We start from the raw sequence: 17485 nt of genomic DNA, 5'->3' as shown, positions 1-17485 counted from the left end.
AGGCTGGTTGCAACAGAGAATGGGGACCCCTGCAGAGGCTCCATGATCAATGCTCCGTTCTGCAGAATGCTACAGCAACGTGTCCCTGGAGATGACATTGTCTTTTCAGACAAGATTCTGTTAGCTGACAATGTGATCCTAGGCCAAAGTTCATGAACCCCCACCCCCACCCTCATTTGCTCATTTGTGAAAAGGAGGCTGAGCAGAGCAGCACATAAAGAGGCACACAGAAGAGACTATTCCCTGGTCTATGCTTACCCCTGAGGGTCTGGCTTGGGGACAGTTGTGTTATTTCCAGAAATGAGGGGAGCAGTATTATGGGATTGGGCCATGCACAGGGGATGGCTTATGCTGAACTTTATACCTTCTAGGAGTAGGGATATCCAGCGTAGGCCAAGAAGCCCAAGTAGGAGTTTGCATGTGACCAACCCCTCAACCTTGCTCTTCCACTGATCTGTGTGGCCACACAGTTGAGGAGGTCCTGGGGGACCTCCCTTAGAGGAGATTCTTGGAAGTGTCTGGACATCACCCTAAGGGCACCTCTCCCATTGCACAGAATCCTCTGGCTGGATGACTCAGCCTTCATCACCGGGGTGGATTGAGCTGGGTGAGTTCCTGGCACTGACCAAACTGGGGACCCTGGAACTGAACTAAGACAGAAGTTCTGGGGTGCTGAGGAGCGCCCACCAACAGAACTTACGTGATGGAAACTTGCTGATGTTGTTGGCCACCCGGATGAGCATGCGCGCCCCTTTCATGTGGTCCCCACTTTTCACGTGGATCTGAAAAATATGGCGCCCATCCTGCCCATCAGCAACCCCACAAAGTATGAGTCCAAATGGCCTCCCTTGAGGGATTCTCTCTCATTTCTCTTCTGGGAGCTGAGCTTCGTGGGAGCAGTCAGTGTCCTCAGCTTTTCCACCATTGGCCCTTCTAGCCCATCCTGTTCCCCTCCTGCTGTCCCCTGTTCTGTGGCTTGGCCTGCCAGTCTCACCATGGCCCCGCATTAACACAGTTCACACCTGCTAATAGCCAGGGCTGAGAAACACAGCCCTATCCAGGAGCTCACACTCAGGGTCCACCTGACCAGCTTATGTGAGAGAGCTAATAAGACTAGTCCCTGAGAGATTGGAGCCATAGCATAGTGGGTTGAGCTTTTAAAAGCCTTGCACATAGTCAACCCAAGTTTGATCTCCAGCATCCCAAAGTCTGTAAGGAAAAATTCATGAGCACAGAGCTAGGACTAACCCTTGACCACCGTTGGGTGTGGCCCCCAAACAAAAACAAATAAACAAACAAAAGACCAGCCCTAAGCCTTAAGACTGGCCAGGTGAGCTAGGAGGCAGGAATGGAATGCTGGGGGTGGGAACTGAAAGGGAGTAATGCAGGTGAGTCAAAGGGGCAGCTGTGGCTGGAGAAGCCTGAGGTTGGAGGAGTGCAGGTAGGGTCTGTGATGAGAAGAGAGGTGCACTCAGCCAATGGGAAACCACCCCCCCCCCCCCCGCCGCCCCAAGAGGAAGAGGAGGTGGGGTGAGGCATTGGAGCAGTTGAACAAGAGTAAAGGCTGAGGGCAATTATCTGCTGAGAGGTTGAAAGGCAAGAACAGTGACTCCAGGCACTGGCCTGAGGGACGGGGGGGGGGGGGGGGCATTCATAGACACCACCAGGAGACCTCGTTTCACTTGCCTTCCCTCACCTGCCTGAAGCTTCTAAACCTGAGGCTGGGCTGCCCTTTGCAAAAGCTCACGTTCTAGGCCCAGATGGTGGGAAAAAGACACTGGGTTTGTCATCCGTGGGAAATAGGGGCATGTCTAGCCTGATGTTAGTGGGGACTCCAAGCCCCACTAGAGCTTAGAATGGGAGAAGGCCCTGACCCTAAAGGATATCTAATGGAACCCTATTTTTTGAGGAGGGGGTTTCCAAATGGCAATTAGGAGGTCTGAGGGCCAAACAGGCAATTCTTGGTGTAATGGGCCCTGAGTTCAGTCAAGGGCCAACATGGAGCTACCTGGTCTATCTCTGACTAAGGGATGGTCTTGTGCCCCCCTGCCCCTTGCCTGCTTCCCTTTAGGGAACTACTTTCGCTAGTTCTCATTTCTCCATTCTCCTTTTTTGCTTTGATGGCCCATCACCTAACTTCCTTGACCAGCTTTATCTTCTTGAGGACAGAGAGGGCACAGTGCCCACAGCAGAACCCCAGGCTGGAGCCTGCCTGGCAGCATGGGCTGAGCCTCTACCTTTACAAGTCTGTAGCTGTGTAGAATCATGAGGTTGGTGGCCATCTCAGACGGGATTTTGATCTTCTGGGATTTCAGCTCTGAGTACATACTGAAAAGGACGTCGTGTGCATTCCGGTAGTTTCCTTGGAACAAAAAAAAAAGGGGGGGGGCAAGCTGACCTATGGCAAAATATGAAATCTGAGCACTTTCTGGGGCTCTCATTTTCCAAGGTTTTTGGTCAGTCAGGTTATCTGCAATGGTTTGGGGGCAGAATCTGGTGATCTCAGGGGTTACTTCCCATTGGGTGTTTGGGGACCAAACCTGGGACCACACGCATGCAAAGTGTGTGCTCTAGTCAACTGAGCTGTCTTTCCCCAGTCTGTTCTTAGCAGTCTCTTGAATTTTTTTTGAAGAGGGATTGTTGTTTGGGCCATACCCAGCAGTGTTCAGGGCTTGCAAACTGGTTCTGTGTACAGTGATCACTCCTGGCAGGCTCAGGGGACTAATCTGGTGTTGTGGGAAACTGAAGTTGGCTTTATGCAAGGCAAGTGCCCTGCCCCTGTACTCTCTCTCCAGCCCCAAACCTTGATTTTTGTTTTGTTTTGTTTAGGTCACACCCAGTTGTGCTCAGGAGTTATTCCTGGCTTTGTGTTCAGAAATCACTCCTGGCAGGCTCAGGGGACCATATGGAATTCTGGGAATGGAACCCAGGTCCATGCTGGGTAGACGGCATACAAGGCAAATGTTCTACCCTTGTACTCTCTCCAGCCCCAAACCTTGAACTGAGGGTGAAATGTGGGTCAGTCTTTGAATCCTCTGAATCAAGTTTCCAACACACAGTATGTTAGATACGCATGATATAGCTCCTACTTTCCAAAATGATGTTCCACAAATTATTTCTCTCATATGTGGGATTATAAAGTTACATAATGGTGGAATAATTAATACCCAAAGACAATGGAATACAAGAACATGAAAACTGGTATTCATTAGGAAACAAGCCCTTGAAGGGGATGGAGGAAAGGATAGGGGCTGGTGCAGGGGTTGGGAGCATGAGAAAATGCCTATGGTGAGGGAAGTGTTCAACCAGGAGTTGGTGCTAAAAAGTGGCAAAGTGTCATGTATAAAACCTTATTAGCAACACTCCTGTAAACTACAGTGAAAATTTTATATATATAAAAGCACCTCTTATATAAGCATAATGGTGGGATCAAATGAGGAGGTGGAAGAAAATGGACACTGGTGAAGGATTGTATGCCTGAAACCAAGTCATGAAAAACTTTGTAATGTTTTGGGTCCAGAGAGATAGCACAGCGGTAAGGCGTTTGCCTTACATGGAGGACGGTGGTTCGAATCCTGGCATCTCATAGGGTCCTCCGAGCCTGCCGGGGGTGATTTCTGAACGTGGAGCCAGGAATAACCCCTGAGCGCTGCCGGGTATGACCCAAAAATAAAAAAAAAAAAAAAAAAAAAAGAAAAGAAAGAAAAACTTTGTGATGTTTTGATATAAATATATAGTATTCTAGGGGCTGGAGAGAGTATAGTAGGTATGACAGTTGGCTTATGCATGGCCTAAATGGATTCAATCCCTAGAGCCACATATGGTCTCCCAAGCCCTGAGAGCAGTGATGCTTCATATTTATGGATATCAGCTGAAAATACAAGTGAAGAAGGCAGGCGAATTCAGTCTCAATAAATCTTTACAGAACATGGAAGTGGAGGGAATCATTTGGGGATAGTACGAAGACCCTGAATGTGCCACAGAACTACAAAGAACCACACATAAACTTTAAGTAACTGTTATAACGTTAGTGCAAAGCACATGGGCAGGAAAGAAAATGTGAGCAATGGGGGCTGGAGCAATAATACAGCAGGTACAGCATTTGCCTTGCACATGGCTGACTCAGCATGACCCTGAAGCCCCATATGGTTCCCTAAGCAGGACCAGGAGTATCCTTGAGTTCAGAGCCAGGAGTAAACCCTGAAGACCACTGAGTATGGTCCTGTACTATGTGGGTAGCCTCTGAACCAGAAATGAGGCTGTGATGGAGTAGAGGAAACACACTCCAGTCAGAGAGGGCCTTGGGCTTCTCTAGATGCTCCTGGTACGGAATCACTTCACTTCTCTGAAGCCTCTCTCCTCCCTTTAGTTTTCTGAGTTCAAAGTGAGAATATATCAGGCTGGAGAAACAGTATAGGGATTAGGCACTTGGCCTGCATGTAGCCAACCCTGGCTCAATCCCTGGTATCACATATGATCTCTCACTGCACTATTAGTGTGGTCCAAAAACTTAAAATAAAAGAACCACAAAAGCAATACTATCTATTTGAAAAGGGCTTTCCCTCCCAAACAGAGAGGGCAGGGACTGAAATTGGGGAGACGGGGGCCAGATAGATAGCATGGAGGTAAGGTGTTTGCCTTTCATGCAAAAGGTCATTGGTTCGAATCCCAGAATCCCATATGGTCCCCTGAGCCTGCCAGGAGCGATTTCTGAGCATAGAGCCAGGAGTAACCCTGAGTGCTGCCGGGTGTGACCCAAAAAACAAAAACCGAAAAAAAGAAATTGGGGAGATGATGGGGTCAGGGCTACCTGCTGACTGTTCCTCTCTGGCGATGATGATGGCTGTGCGGGCGGCCTCTCGATACTGCTTCAGCGCCATGTAGAGGCGGAATAGGTACTTGGCATCCTGGCACACAGAGAAACCATTAGAGAAATGTAACTCTCTTCACTAGTGTGAGGGAGAGACACCTAAATCTTGGCACTTTCAGTGAGAATAACATGCACTTCCTAGTCAGTGAGGGTGGACATTGCTTTGGAAAACACAGTGGATAAAGAAATTAATGTTCCCAATATTTATACTTAATGTGCAGCCAGGAAGTACCTGAAATACTATGTTAGGCCCCCAGGTTTTCCATGAAAAGGTGTATATTAGACCTGTATCATCGATGAGAGCTGGACTCCCAGGAGGATTCTCCAGACCCTGGACCAGGAGCACTTAGGTGGCTGCAGTCCTGCCTTACTCGACAATATCTTTTGTGTCTTCTTACACAATGGGCCAACTTAACCAACTAACTCCTAGGATTGGTCATGCTGAAATGAAACTTCTGGCCTCTAACACCTACTGTGGCCTGTGACCATTTCCTGATCCTGTTTCTAACAGTCTCACAGGCTCAACATGGGGGAAATGTGGCTGGATCCTAGGGTCCCCCAAACCCCACACCGAGTTCTATTCAATAGATCAAGGCAACAGACTTGGTGGTGGTGGGGAGAATAAGAATTGCTATAGTCTAAACAGGTTCTCAATTTCCCTCATACATTCTCATTATTAGGACAGTTCAAAATGTAGTTATTATATCTAACTAAACTCATCACTCTTTGTGGTGAGCTTCCTGAGGTGAGCTGGAACTTCCAGCTGTTTAGAGTACAGGCGGGGGTCAGGTGGGGAGGAGGGAGACTTGGGACATTGGTGATGGGAATGTTGCACTGGTGATGGGTGGTGTTCTTTATATGACTGAAACCCAAACACAATCATGTATGTAATCAAGGTGTTTAAATTAAAAAAAAAAAAGAATTGCTATAGTCATTTTAGCTGTGATATTCTAGCACATTCTTTCCTCTCCTCTGGTTCTCTGTTCCATCACCAGATCTCCTGTACCCACAAAGCAAAAGGGCAGTATGAGCTGTGGGTCTCTCAGAGGTACATGAGTCCACTGAACCCTGAACCAACTCTGAGAACAGTGTGATTTGAAAACAGTTTCTTAGTTGAATGAGTCTACACTGCACTTTTCCCTCAGCGCTAAGTAGAACGTTTGCTAAGAGCCATTGCTTCTGTAATATATACAGGGAATCAGTGCTAATTCACGTTCTAATCATCATCCTTGGGAGATCTTAGAATAACTGGAAACTCAATGATATTTGGGAAAAACTAGCTGGGAGGCCCATCACTGCCAAGTGTCATGGGGTCACAAAGGGTCAGGGTCAGCATAGGCATGCAGCACCCTCCGAAATGTGGCTTTGCTCTACAGGCCACTGGGCACCCTTCAGAAGCCATCTCCAGTCACAAGCCAGGCTGAACAGAGGGCAAAGCCACGTCCTAAGTTCCTGAGCACTCTACCTTGGGCATGTCATCGCTCTCACCCATGAGATGGTCAATCAGCTGACTGGTCAGTACATCATCTTTGGCCTGGCCAACCTGTTTAGTGAGAGAGAAAACCAATAAATTCCATGTCTTTTACCTAGAAAATCAGGGTGGGGGGTGGGAAGGCTGGAAGGATCATCATCTGCTGCTAAAAAAAATAAAGACCTGGGGCTGGAATATGGATAGCAGAGTGGGTAGGGACAACCTAGATTTGATCCTGGTGTCCTATATTGTCCCCCGAGCACTGCCAGGAGTAATCCATGAGCACAGCTGCGTATGGCCCAAATCTGAAGGAAAGGAAAGGAAAAGGAGAAAGGGGAGGAGAGGGAAGAGAAGAAAGGAAAAAGAGAAAGAAAAAGAAAACCTATGTTAAAAAGTACCTAACATGCCTAAAACATGACACAAACTGGGTCTTTATTCATTGGAGAAATCTTTCTTTGCTGTAATGTCAAAATACTGCGGTTTTCAACACACCGAGAGAAGTTCTTTCCTGAATGTTTCTGCAGAATATTTCTAAGAAGCCTGACAGAACAGCATCCACCAGCATCCATGTACTGGGCCTTACATGCTTTCTCTTTCTCTCTCTCTCTCTCTCTCTCTCTCTCTCTCCTCTCTCTCTCTCTCTCTCTCTCTCTCTCTCTCTCTCTCTCTCTCTCTCTCTCTCTCTCCTCTCTCTCTCTCTCCTCTCTCTCCCCTCTCTTTCTTTCTCCTCTCTCTCTTTCTATCTCTCTCTCAGCCTCCTTCCCTTGCTCCTGGTGTCTGTTCTGGCAGTGCCCAAAGAGATACACTTGCCTTCAGCCACTTAGAGTGCTCCTGGAAAACTATATCTGAGAGTTTGGGTGCTGTCAGATCATATGTCACAGATGGGAATGGAAAATGATAAATGATGTAGCTGCTTTGGAAAAAGTTGAGTACTCTTTAAAATGGAGAGTCACATGTCAAAGGATAAAAATGGGTCACAGCATGCCCACAACTCAACATGGATGAAAGACTTGGATGATGGGGCCAGAGCAAAAAGCACAAGAAGGTGCTTAAGTCTGTAGCATGTCGATCTGGATTTACTAGTTTACTCTCAGGAAGGCTTGTAGGGTGCAAAACTGCTGACAAGAGTGAGCAGCTTGATAAAGACTAACTTAATTCATGATATACCACACTGGAGACTTCCCAGTACCCACAAATAATGATGTATAAACTCACCTGCTAGTGTCGTGTGAGGGATAAAAATGAGGGGTGCCACACAGACACCTTCCCAGACTTAATGCTGACGGAAGAACATCAGACACAAAAGCATCCAGGTGTATGATCCCATGACAAAAGACACTCACGCACAGGGGAAACCAAGTCAGAATAGTGATACCCTGGGCCTGGGGAAAGTTTTCTGGGGAACTGGAACTGCTTCTAGTCTTGGCCCTCATGGGATCCCATGGCTGTACACACACGAAAAATCCATTAAGTTGCATAGTAAGGTTTTGGACATTTTAATCGTACACAGGTCACACATAAAAGATCCATTTCCCCCTCCTATAACCACATATAAAAAGATATGGTGTTGGCCACTTGGTTCCCAATAGTCCCCAGAGAGGGAGTGGGACAGGAATGTAATAAAGTTGTCCCTGTGCTGGGAGCTGCTGGAGTCACATAAAGCCATCCAGGCTATGGTACAGAGAAGTGTTGCATGCTAAGGAGAAATTACTGAGGGGCAAGTATGGCACATTGTTTGGTCCCCTTCGGGGATATTTGGATATTTCCAAATAGTAACTATTTCCAATAAGTTTTCAGAGTAGTGGCATTCTCAAAAGTTTCATTACAGAATTTACTTACAGTTTCAATTGCCATTTCTATTGCCATATTCTCTTCTGAGCTTGGACATTTCAGGAAATGTTTAAGTGCCTGAAATGAAAATTGTACAGCAGTTACTGATTTGGGGCCACATCTGGCAATGCTCAGGGGTTACTCCTGGTGGTGGTTGGGAATCATAGGAGTGTTGGGAATTGAACCTGGGTCAGTCACATGCAAAGTAAATGCCCTATCCACTGTACTCATGCTCCAGTCTCCTACAATTTTTCAAGCTATTTTCACATCAGGAAAATAAAGTTTTCTTTATTTTTCACACACACAAAGTAATTACATTTGTGAATATATCTTTATCTCAACTAGAGGGCTTCCATGGTGGTAGGTCTTAAATATAGATACTTTTATAAGGATGAATATAGTTTAAAAAGTGAAAGACCCGGTGACACCAGGCGGGGAAAATCCGCGAAAGTACACCGGCCCAGTGGGGCTCAACTGTGAAAGACTGTGAGTGTGACCTGTCTGTCCTCTTGCGTGACCTGTCCTCTTGCGTGAAACTCTTGCGAGTGGGGCAAAAAGAGGCTCAGAGGAGCACGGCCGCTCCGCTTCGCTACGCGGCCGTGCACTCTTTCTAAGGAAAGAACTCCATTGCAACAAGAAGGAAAAATCACACTAAGAACGGCGCTATATCACAGAAGCAAACATTTCTCTCTGGACTGTCTTATCTGTTGCATGCTCGGGCCTAAGATTTGACCCAGTGTGAGGCTTCATCCACGGAGGACTCCCCTCCCTTAGAGGCAAGTCAGCCCATCCAGAAAGGGAGGAGCCAGAGGAGTGTGCTGCCTACATCATATAGACAATGAATACCACCACAACACGTAGAAAAACCCACAATACAAGTGTGACAATGGGGAAACAACGCAGGCCAGCATCAGACATAGAGAATGAAGATGACAATTCTGAGGCCCAGATAATGACTGAACAACTAATCAACCTCTCAGATAAGGACTTTAGACTAGCAATATGGAAGGTGCTCAACAGACTCCAAGAAACCATGGATCGAGTTGAACAGAACACTAATAAGAACCAAGAAAATATGAAGGCAGAAATGACAAAACTCCAAACTGAAATAACATGTCAACTAACAGGACTGAAAAAGTCAGTAAACGAAGTGAATGACAAAATGGATAAGCTCTGGGACAGGGTATCAGAAGCTGAGAATAGACTTGGTGCTGTGGAAGATGAGATACATAACAATTCCATACAGCAGGAGAGATTGGACAAAAAACTAAAAGCAAATGAGCAGACAATGGAAAAATTAGTCAAAGAATGGGAACAGACGAAAATAGAAGTCTATGATAAGATCAACAGAAACAACTTAAGAATCATTGGAGTCCCAGAGACCCAGGAAGAAAATTTCCAGGAAGAATCAATGGTCAAGAACATCATTAAAGAGAAACTTCCAGAGCTAAAGAATATATGTGATCAAATCCTGCATGCCCGAAGAGTACCAACCAAAAGAGACCCCAGAAAAACCACCCCAAGACACATCCTAGTCACAATGACAAATCCCACAGATAGAGACAGAATTCTGAAAACAGCAAGATCAAAAGGGGAAATCATGTTCAAGCAAGCTTCCCTGAGATTTACAGCAGACCTGTCACCAGAAACGCTCAATGCCAGAAAGCAGTGGTGGGATATTGTGACAAGACTGAATGAAATGAATGCTTCACCCAGAATACTATACCCAGCAAAACTCACTTTCCGGTTTGATGGAAGAATACATGGTTTCACAGACAAAAAACAGCTCAGAAACTTCACAGACACAAAACCAGTCTTAAGAGAAAAACTGAAAGACCTAATCTAAGACAAGACTACCCAAAAGACACACCAAATTTTGAAATAAAGATGGCGTTAAATCCCAGGACAATTCTTTCTCTCAACGTCAATGGACTAAATGCACCAGTTAAGAGACACAGAGTGGCTAAATGGATCAAAAAACTCAATCCAACCTTCTGCTGCCTACAAGAAACGCACCTGAATAGTCAGAACAAACATAGACTCAAAATAAAAGGCTGGAGAAAAGTTATCCAAGCAAACAACACCCATAAAAAAGCTGGAGTGGCCATACTAATATCAGATAATGCAAACTTTATACTCAGGAAGGTTGTAAGGGACAAAGACGGACATTTTATATTAATCAAGGGGTACGTAGAGCAGGAAGAATTCACTCTCCTAAACATATATGCACCGAATGAGGGGCCAGCAAAATATTTAATACAACTGTTGACAAATCTGAAAAATAATATCAACAACAACACAATAATTGTGGGGGACCTTAACACGGCTTTGTCAACACTGGACAGGTCAACCAGACTGAAACCCAACAAGAATATACTAGACCTGAGGAGAGAAATGGAAGAAAGAGGCCTAGTGGATATATATAGGACACTCCATCCCCAGAAACCTGGATACACATTCTTCTCCAATGTACATGGGACATTCTCCAGGATAGACTACATGCTGGCACATAAAACATACCTCCATAAGATCAAGAGGATAGAAATTTTGCAGACTACCTTCGCTGACCACAAGGCTCTGAAATTATTTGTGAACTCCAAAGGGACTCAGAAGAAACACTTTAACACCTGGAAGTTAAACAGCCTCATGCTCAATAACCAGTGGGTCCGAGATGAAATCAAGGAGGAAATAAAAAGGTTCCTGGAAACAAATGACAATAAAGACACAAACTCTCAGAACTTATGGGACACAGCAAAAGCAGTACTGAGAGGAAAATTTATAGCTTTGCAAGCACACATCAGGAAGGAAGAAGGAGCTTACCTGAGTAGCTTAATGACACAGCTAATAGAACTAGAAAATGCTCAACAAAAGGACCCAAGAATAGGAAGACAGAAGGAAATAACAAAGCTGAGAGCAGAAATCAACGAAGTGGAAACTCAAAAAACAATCCGAAAGATCAACGAAAGCAGAAGTTGGTTCTTTGAAAAAATAAACAAGATTGATAGACCACTGGCAAACCTAACAAAGAAAGAGAGAGAGAGAAACTTGATAACTCGTATCAGGAATGAAAAAGGAGAGATCACTACTGATATGACAGAGATTCAAAGGGTAATCAGAAACTACTTTGAAAAACTCTACGCCACTAAAAATGAGAACCTGGAAGAAATGGATAAATTCTTGGACTCTTATAATCTTCCACGGTTGAAGGAAGAGGATGTAGCATATCTAAACACCCCCATCACCATTGATGAAATTAAAACAGTAATCAAATGTCTGCCGAAAAACAAAAGCCCAGGTCCAGGTGGATTCACTAATGAATTCTATCAAACTTTCCAAGAGGAACTACTGCCAATCTTGGCAAGACTCTTCCATGAAATTGAACAAACAGAAACACTTCTAAATAGCTTTTATGAAGCCAACATCACCTTGATACCTAAACCAGACAGAGACGCTACCAAAAAAGAAAATTACAGACCAATATCACTGATGAATGCAGATGCAAAGATCCTCAACAAAATCCTGGCAAATAGGATTCAATGCCTCGTTAAGAAGATCATCCACTACGATCAAGTAGGTTTCATCCCAGGAATGCAAGGCTGGTTTAACATCCGTAAATCTATCAACATAATACACAACATCAATAACAAGAAAAATAAAAACCACATGATCATATCAATAGATGCAGAGAAAGCATTTGATAAGGTCCAACACCCATTCTTGATCAAAACTCTCAGCAAGATGGGAATGGAGGGAACCTTTCTCAATATAGTGAAGGCCATCTACCACAAGCCAGTGGCAAATATTATCCTCAATGGAGAAAAACTGAAAGCCTTCCCTCTAAATTCTGGCACAAGACAAGGCTGTCCTCTCTCACCACTCCTATTCAACATAGCACTGGAAGTACTTGCTATAGCGATTAGGCAAGAAAAGGATATCAAGGAAATCCAGATAGGAAAGGAAGAAGTCAAGCTCTCACTGTTTGCAGATGACATGATACTCTACTTAGAAAACCCTAAAGACTCTATCAAAAAGCTTCTAGAAACAATAGACTCATATAGCAAGGTGGCAGGCTACAAAATTAACACACAAAAATCAATGGCCTTTCTATATACCAATAGTAATAAGGATGAAATGGACATTAAGAAAACAACCCCATTCACAATAGTGCCACACAAACTCAAATATCTTGGAATCAACTTGACTAAATATGTGAAGGACCTATACAAAGAAAACTATAAAACTCTGCTCCAAGAAATAAGAGAGGACACACGGAAATGGAAACGCATACCCTGCTCATGGATTGGCAGGATTAACATCATCAAAATGTCAATACTCCCCAAGGCATTATACAGATTTAATGCCATCCCTCTAAAGATACCCATGACATTCTTCAAAGAAGTGGATCAGACACTTTTGAAATTCATTTGGAACAATAAACACCCTCGAATAGCTAAAGCAATCATTGGGAAAAAGAATATGGGAGGAATTACTTTTCCCAACTTTAAACTGTACTACAAAGCAACAGTTATCAAAACAGCATGGTATTGGAATAAGGATAGGTCCTCAGATCAGTGGAATAGGCTTGAATACTCAGAAAATGTTCCCCAGAGATACAACCATCTAATTTTTGATAAAGGAGCAGGAAATCCTAAATGGAGCAGGGAAAGCCTCTTCAACAAGTGGTGTTGGCACAATTGGATAGCCACTTGCAAAAAATTAAACTTAGACCCCCAGCTAACATCATGTACAAAGGTAAAATCCAAATGGATTAAAGACCTCGATATCAGCCCCAAAACCATAAGATATATAGAACAGCACATAGGCAAAACACTCCAGGACATTACAGGCATCTTCAAGGAGGAAACTGCACTCTCCAAGCAAGTGAAAGCAGAGATTAACAGATGGGAATATATTAAGCTGAGAAGCTCTGCACCTCAAAGGAAATAGTGCCCAGGATACAAGAGCCACCCACTGAGTGGGAGAAACTATTCACCCAATACCCATCAGATAAGGGGCTAATCTCCAAAATATACAAGGCACTGACAGAACTTTACAAGAAAAAAACATCTAACCCCATCAAAAAATGGGGAGAAGAAATGAACAGACACTTTGACAAAGAAGAAATACACATGGCCAAAAGACACATGAAAAAATGTTCCACATCACTAATCATCAGGGAGATGCAAATCAAAACAACGATGAGATACCACCTCACACCACAGAGAATGGCACACATCACAAAGAATGAGAATAAACAGTGTTGGCGGGGATGTGGAGAGAAAGGAACTCTTATCCACTGCTGGTGGGAATGCTGTCTAGTTCAACCTTTATGGAAAGCGATATGGAGATTCCTCCAAAAACTGGAAATCGAGCTCCCATACGACCCAGCTATACCACTCCTAGGAATATACCCTAGGAACACAAAAATACAATACAAAAACCCCTTCCTTACACCTATATTCATTGCAGCTCTATTTACCATAGCAAGACTCTGGAAACAACCAAGATGCCCTTCAACAGACGAATGGCTAAAGAAACTGTGGTACATATACACAATGGAATATTATGCAGCTGTCAGGAGAGATGAAGTCATGAAATTTTCCTATACATGGATGTACATGGAATCTATTATGCTGAGTGAAATAAGTCAGAGAGAGAGAAAAACGCAGAATGGTCTCACTCATCTATGGGTTTTAAGAAAAATGAAAGACACCCTTGTAATAATAATTTTCAGACACAAAAGAGAAAAGAGCTGGAAGTTCCAGCTCACCGCAGGAAGCTCACCACAAAGAGTGATGAGTTTAGTTAGAGAAATAACTACATTTTGAACTGTCCTAATATTGAGAATGTATGAGGGAAATGTAGAGCCTGTTTAGGGTACAGGCGGGGGTTGGGTGGGGAGGAGGGAGATTTGGGACTTGGGTGATGGGAATGTTGCACTGGTGATGGGTGGTGTTCCTTTTATGACTGAAACCCAAACACAATCATGTATGTAATCAAGGTGTTTAAATAAAAAAAAATTATGCATTAAAAAAAAAAAGAAATTTGGGACATGAAAAAAAAAAAGAAAATAGATTAATAAAGGTCAACTTGTGATAACCAAAAAAAAAAAAAAAAAGTGAAAGACCCAATTAACTCTGTGAACCAGCAAATTCTGACATCTAATGAAAACAAAACCTGTGGCCTTTTTGAGGAGAAATTTTAATTACCTTAATTAATTTTGAGTGTTTTTTTTTTTTTTTGGCCATATCTGGTGGTACTAATAGCTTAGTACCTGGATCTCCACTTAGAGAACCAAAGGGGATGCCAAGGATCAAACCAGGGCTGGCTACATGCAAGGTAAGCTCCCTCCACACTACTATCGCTCCAGCACCAGCCTTCATTAATTTATAGCTTATATTTACCGACAACTTACAACTAGGTATATGGGGCTGAGCTATAGAGAATGAAAAGCCAGGAATTTTTGATATGAGGAATACCAACTCATTTGGAAAATGTGATAATATAAAGAGTTCATCTCTAAGATAAATTTTTTTTTGGGGGGGGTCATACCCGGCAGCGCTCAGGGGTTACCTCCTAGCTCTGTGCTCAGAAATCGCCCCTGGCAGGCACAGGGGACCATATAGGATGCCGGGATTCAAACCACTGTCCTTCTGCATGAAAGGCAAATGCCTTACCTCCATGCCATCTCTCCGGCCCTGACATATGATAATTTAAGGGAAATTACTTTAATCTGATTCCTGTACACCCAGCACAAGAAGTTTAAGGTTATAAAAGCCCAATAGTAAAGCACTTTGCATGCATAGGACATCCGTTCAATCCCTAGAAGCCCCCAATAAATAGATAATAAGTACAAGCTTAGAAAAGGACTGGAGAGAGAACAGAGTAATTAAAGCACTAGTTTCATTTGTGGCTGACTCTGGTTGGATCTTTGAAACCACATATGATCCCCTAAATACCACCAGGGGTCACTCCTGAGCACAAAGCTAAGATTACTACTGGAAACCTCCAGGTGTGGCCCAAAATTTAAATAAAACAAAAAATTTAAAGGACAAATGTGCTGTGCCGCTATCTGATTTCAGAGGCACTGTCTGGGGAAGAAAAGTGAACCAGGGGACAAGGGTGTTATTTCCATAAAGGACCTGAATGATGGACAAGTATTGTGTTACTGTGTTGGTGGCCAACAGGGCTGGAGAGCAAGGATGGGAAAAGGCAAGGACAGTGGGATTCTTCCACAGATGTGGCTGGATGCCAGACAGGGATGTTCAGGCCGGCTGGTCACCTTGAGTGGCACACTGAGGAGTTGGGAATTGATCTAACAGGCAAAAAACAGTGCACTGACGACCAAAAGGCTGACCAACATGACCAACAGCCATGCTCTCTTTGGCCAGGAAATATTTCACAACTCTCTGGGACCCTATTATTATTACTATTTTGCTTGGTTTTTGGGTCCCCCAGTGGTACTCAGGGATCACTCCCAGCAGTGCTCAAGGGATCATGGGGTACCAGGAACTGAACCTACAAAGTGTACACTCTTTGAGCCATCTCATCTGGGGACCCTACTTTAAAATGGGGGACCTGGAGTGCCTGTCTCGAATGCAGGTAGGGGATGGGAAGGGGGGAGGGGGTAATGTTGCACTGGTGAAGGGGGGTGTTCTGGTTATGACTGTAACCCAAATATGATCGTGTTACTTAAATAAAAATATATTTAATAAAAAAATAAAATGGGGGACCTGAATGTGTTTCTCTGGAAACATTATATATTCTGGCTGTACTGGGCTAAGACTCCTGGTCACACTGGCGATGAGCAGCTGCCCCCTTCCACACAGGCACCATCCACAAGTTCCACCCACAACCTCACTGACTTCTGTGACCTGTTTAAACATCGCTCTCCCAGCTGAGGGGAGGGTTGGCAGTGAAAGCAAGCAGACCTGGAGAACAAAATGAAGCTGTTGAACTATGTAGGAAAGAAACTAAAATCCAGGGAAGCTATCTCAATAATTTAGAATGAGGGTGTGTGAGAGGAGAGAGAGAGAGAGAGAGAAAGAGAGAGGAGAGAGAGAGGAGAGAGAGAGAGAGGAGAGAGAGAGAGAGAGGAGAGAGAGGAGAGAGAGAGGAGAGAGAGAGAGAGAGAGAGAGAGAGAGAGAGAGAGAGAGAGAGAGAGAGAGAGAGAGACGGAGTAATGCACTTACTTGTCTTGCATATAACTAACCCCATTTGGTGTCTAGCATGGCATATAGTCAGTCCCCTAAGCATTCCAGGAGTGATTTCCAGAGCACAGATCCAGGACTAAGAAGTCCATGAGTACAACTGGGTGTGTCCACCATGTTTAAAAAAACAACAAGTGAACAAGAATAACAAAAAATGGCTACAGTGACAGCACAGCAGGTACATGCCTTGCATACTACCAGCTCTGGTTCTATCCCAGGCATCCCACAGGGTCCCTGAGCACAGTAAGAAGTGATTACTAAGTGCAGAAACAGGAGTAATCCCTGAGCACTGCTGAGGTGTGGTTCAAAAACTAAAGTACATAAACTGGAACTGACAGGGTTTAGATGAAAGAAGGGGCGAGGAGAGTGATCATGAAAGGATTCAGCCTTGGAGGGACAGGACACTTTGTTGTTGTGGAAAGGCAACTTGTAGTGCTCAGGGGCCACTTCATGTTTTGAGGCTACTCTATTGTGCAGCTCAGGGAACTGTGGTAGTGAGGACTGAACCCAAGGCTTCTGAATATAAAGACTCTTTCCAATTCACTGAGCAAATGAATTGTCCTGGCTGCAGGACAGGACTGGAAAGGCGAATGAGATTTCAAGTCTGGGTTGTGTCTGGGAGCATGCCCAAATTTTCTGAAATATTTCCAATATCGATTTGCCTGGGGTCCAGTGGATATTTTCTTGGCAAATACTAACTCGTGCATATTGGCCACACAGCAGGAAGAACTTTCCGGCCTGAAAATATCTCTTCTCGCCTTCAAAATACAAGGCAATGCTTTGATAGTCTTCACTAGCCGTATCTTCAGAGCCTAGGACAGAAGATCAGCGAGTATGAAATATCGGAGCAAAACCCGTTTGCCACTCATAGCTAAAAACAAATGATCCACAACTAGGCTGCTGACAACCTCTTACAGCAAACATTGGTCCACGTCCATCATAAGCTGTCCCAATGACCCCGCCAACAAAGCTCTGTTCCAGTTTCTTTTCCTGCTATAAAGGAGTCAGAACGGAAATGAGGCTTTGACATTCTTTGGAGACACTGCTCATTCTTTGTTTGTTTTTAGGCCATTCCTGCAATACTCAAGGGTTAATCCTGGTTC

General features: G+C 44.2%; 1 protein-coding gene across 1 annotated transcript in view; it reads right to left on the bottom strand.

The window, feature by feature from the left end:
- The window catches only part of WDR19 (WD repeat domain 19), an 88102-nt gene that overhangs the window by 9726 nt on the left and 60891 nt on the right, over positions 1 to 17485 (bottom strand). The window contains exons 27-32 of the mRNA XM_049790208.1: positions 17082 to 17194; positions 8181 to 8249; positions 6336 to 6413; positions 4811 to 4907; positions 2238 to 2362; positions 701 to 782 (exon numbers count right to left, since the gene is read on the bottom strand). Of these exons, the coding sequence (XP_049646165.1) occupies positions 701 to 782; positions 2238 to 2362; positions 4811 to 4907; positions 6336 to 6413; positions 8181 to 8249; positions 17082 to 17194 (564 nt within the window). The remainder of the gene's footprint in view (positions 1 to 700; positions 783 to 2237; positions 2363 to 4810; positions 4908 to 6335; positions 6414 to 8180; positions 8250 to 17081; positions 17195 to 17485) is intronic.

This window comes from Suncus etruscus, chromosome 16 (genome assembly GCF_024139225.1).
Source record: "Suncus etruscus isolate mSunEtr1 chromosome 16, mSunEtr1.pri.cur, whole genome shotgun sequence".
In the NCBI taxonomy this organism is placed as follows: Eukaryota; Metazoa; Chordata; class Mammalia; order Eulipotyphla; family Soricidae; genus Suncus; species Suncus etruscus.
This window is presented reverse-complemented; position numbering and strand designations above follow the sequence as displayed.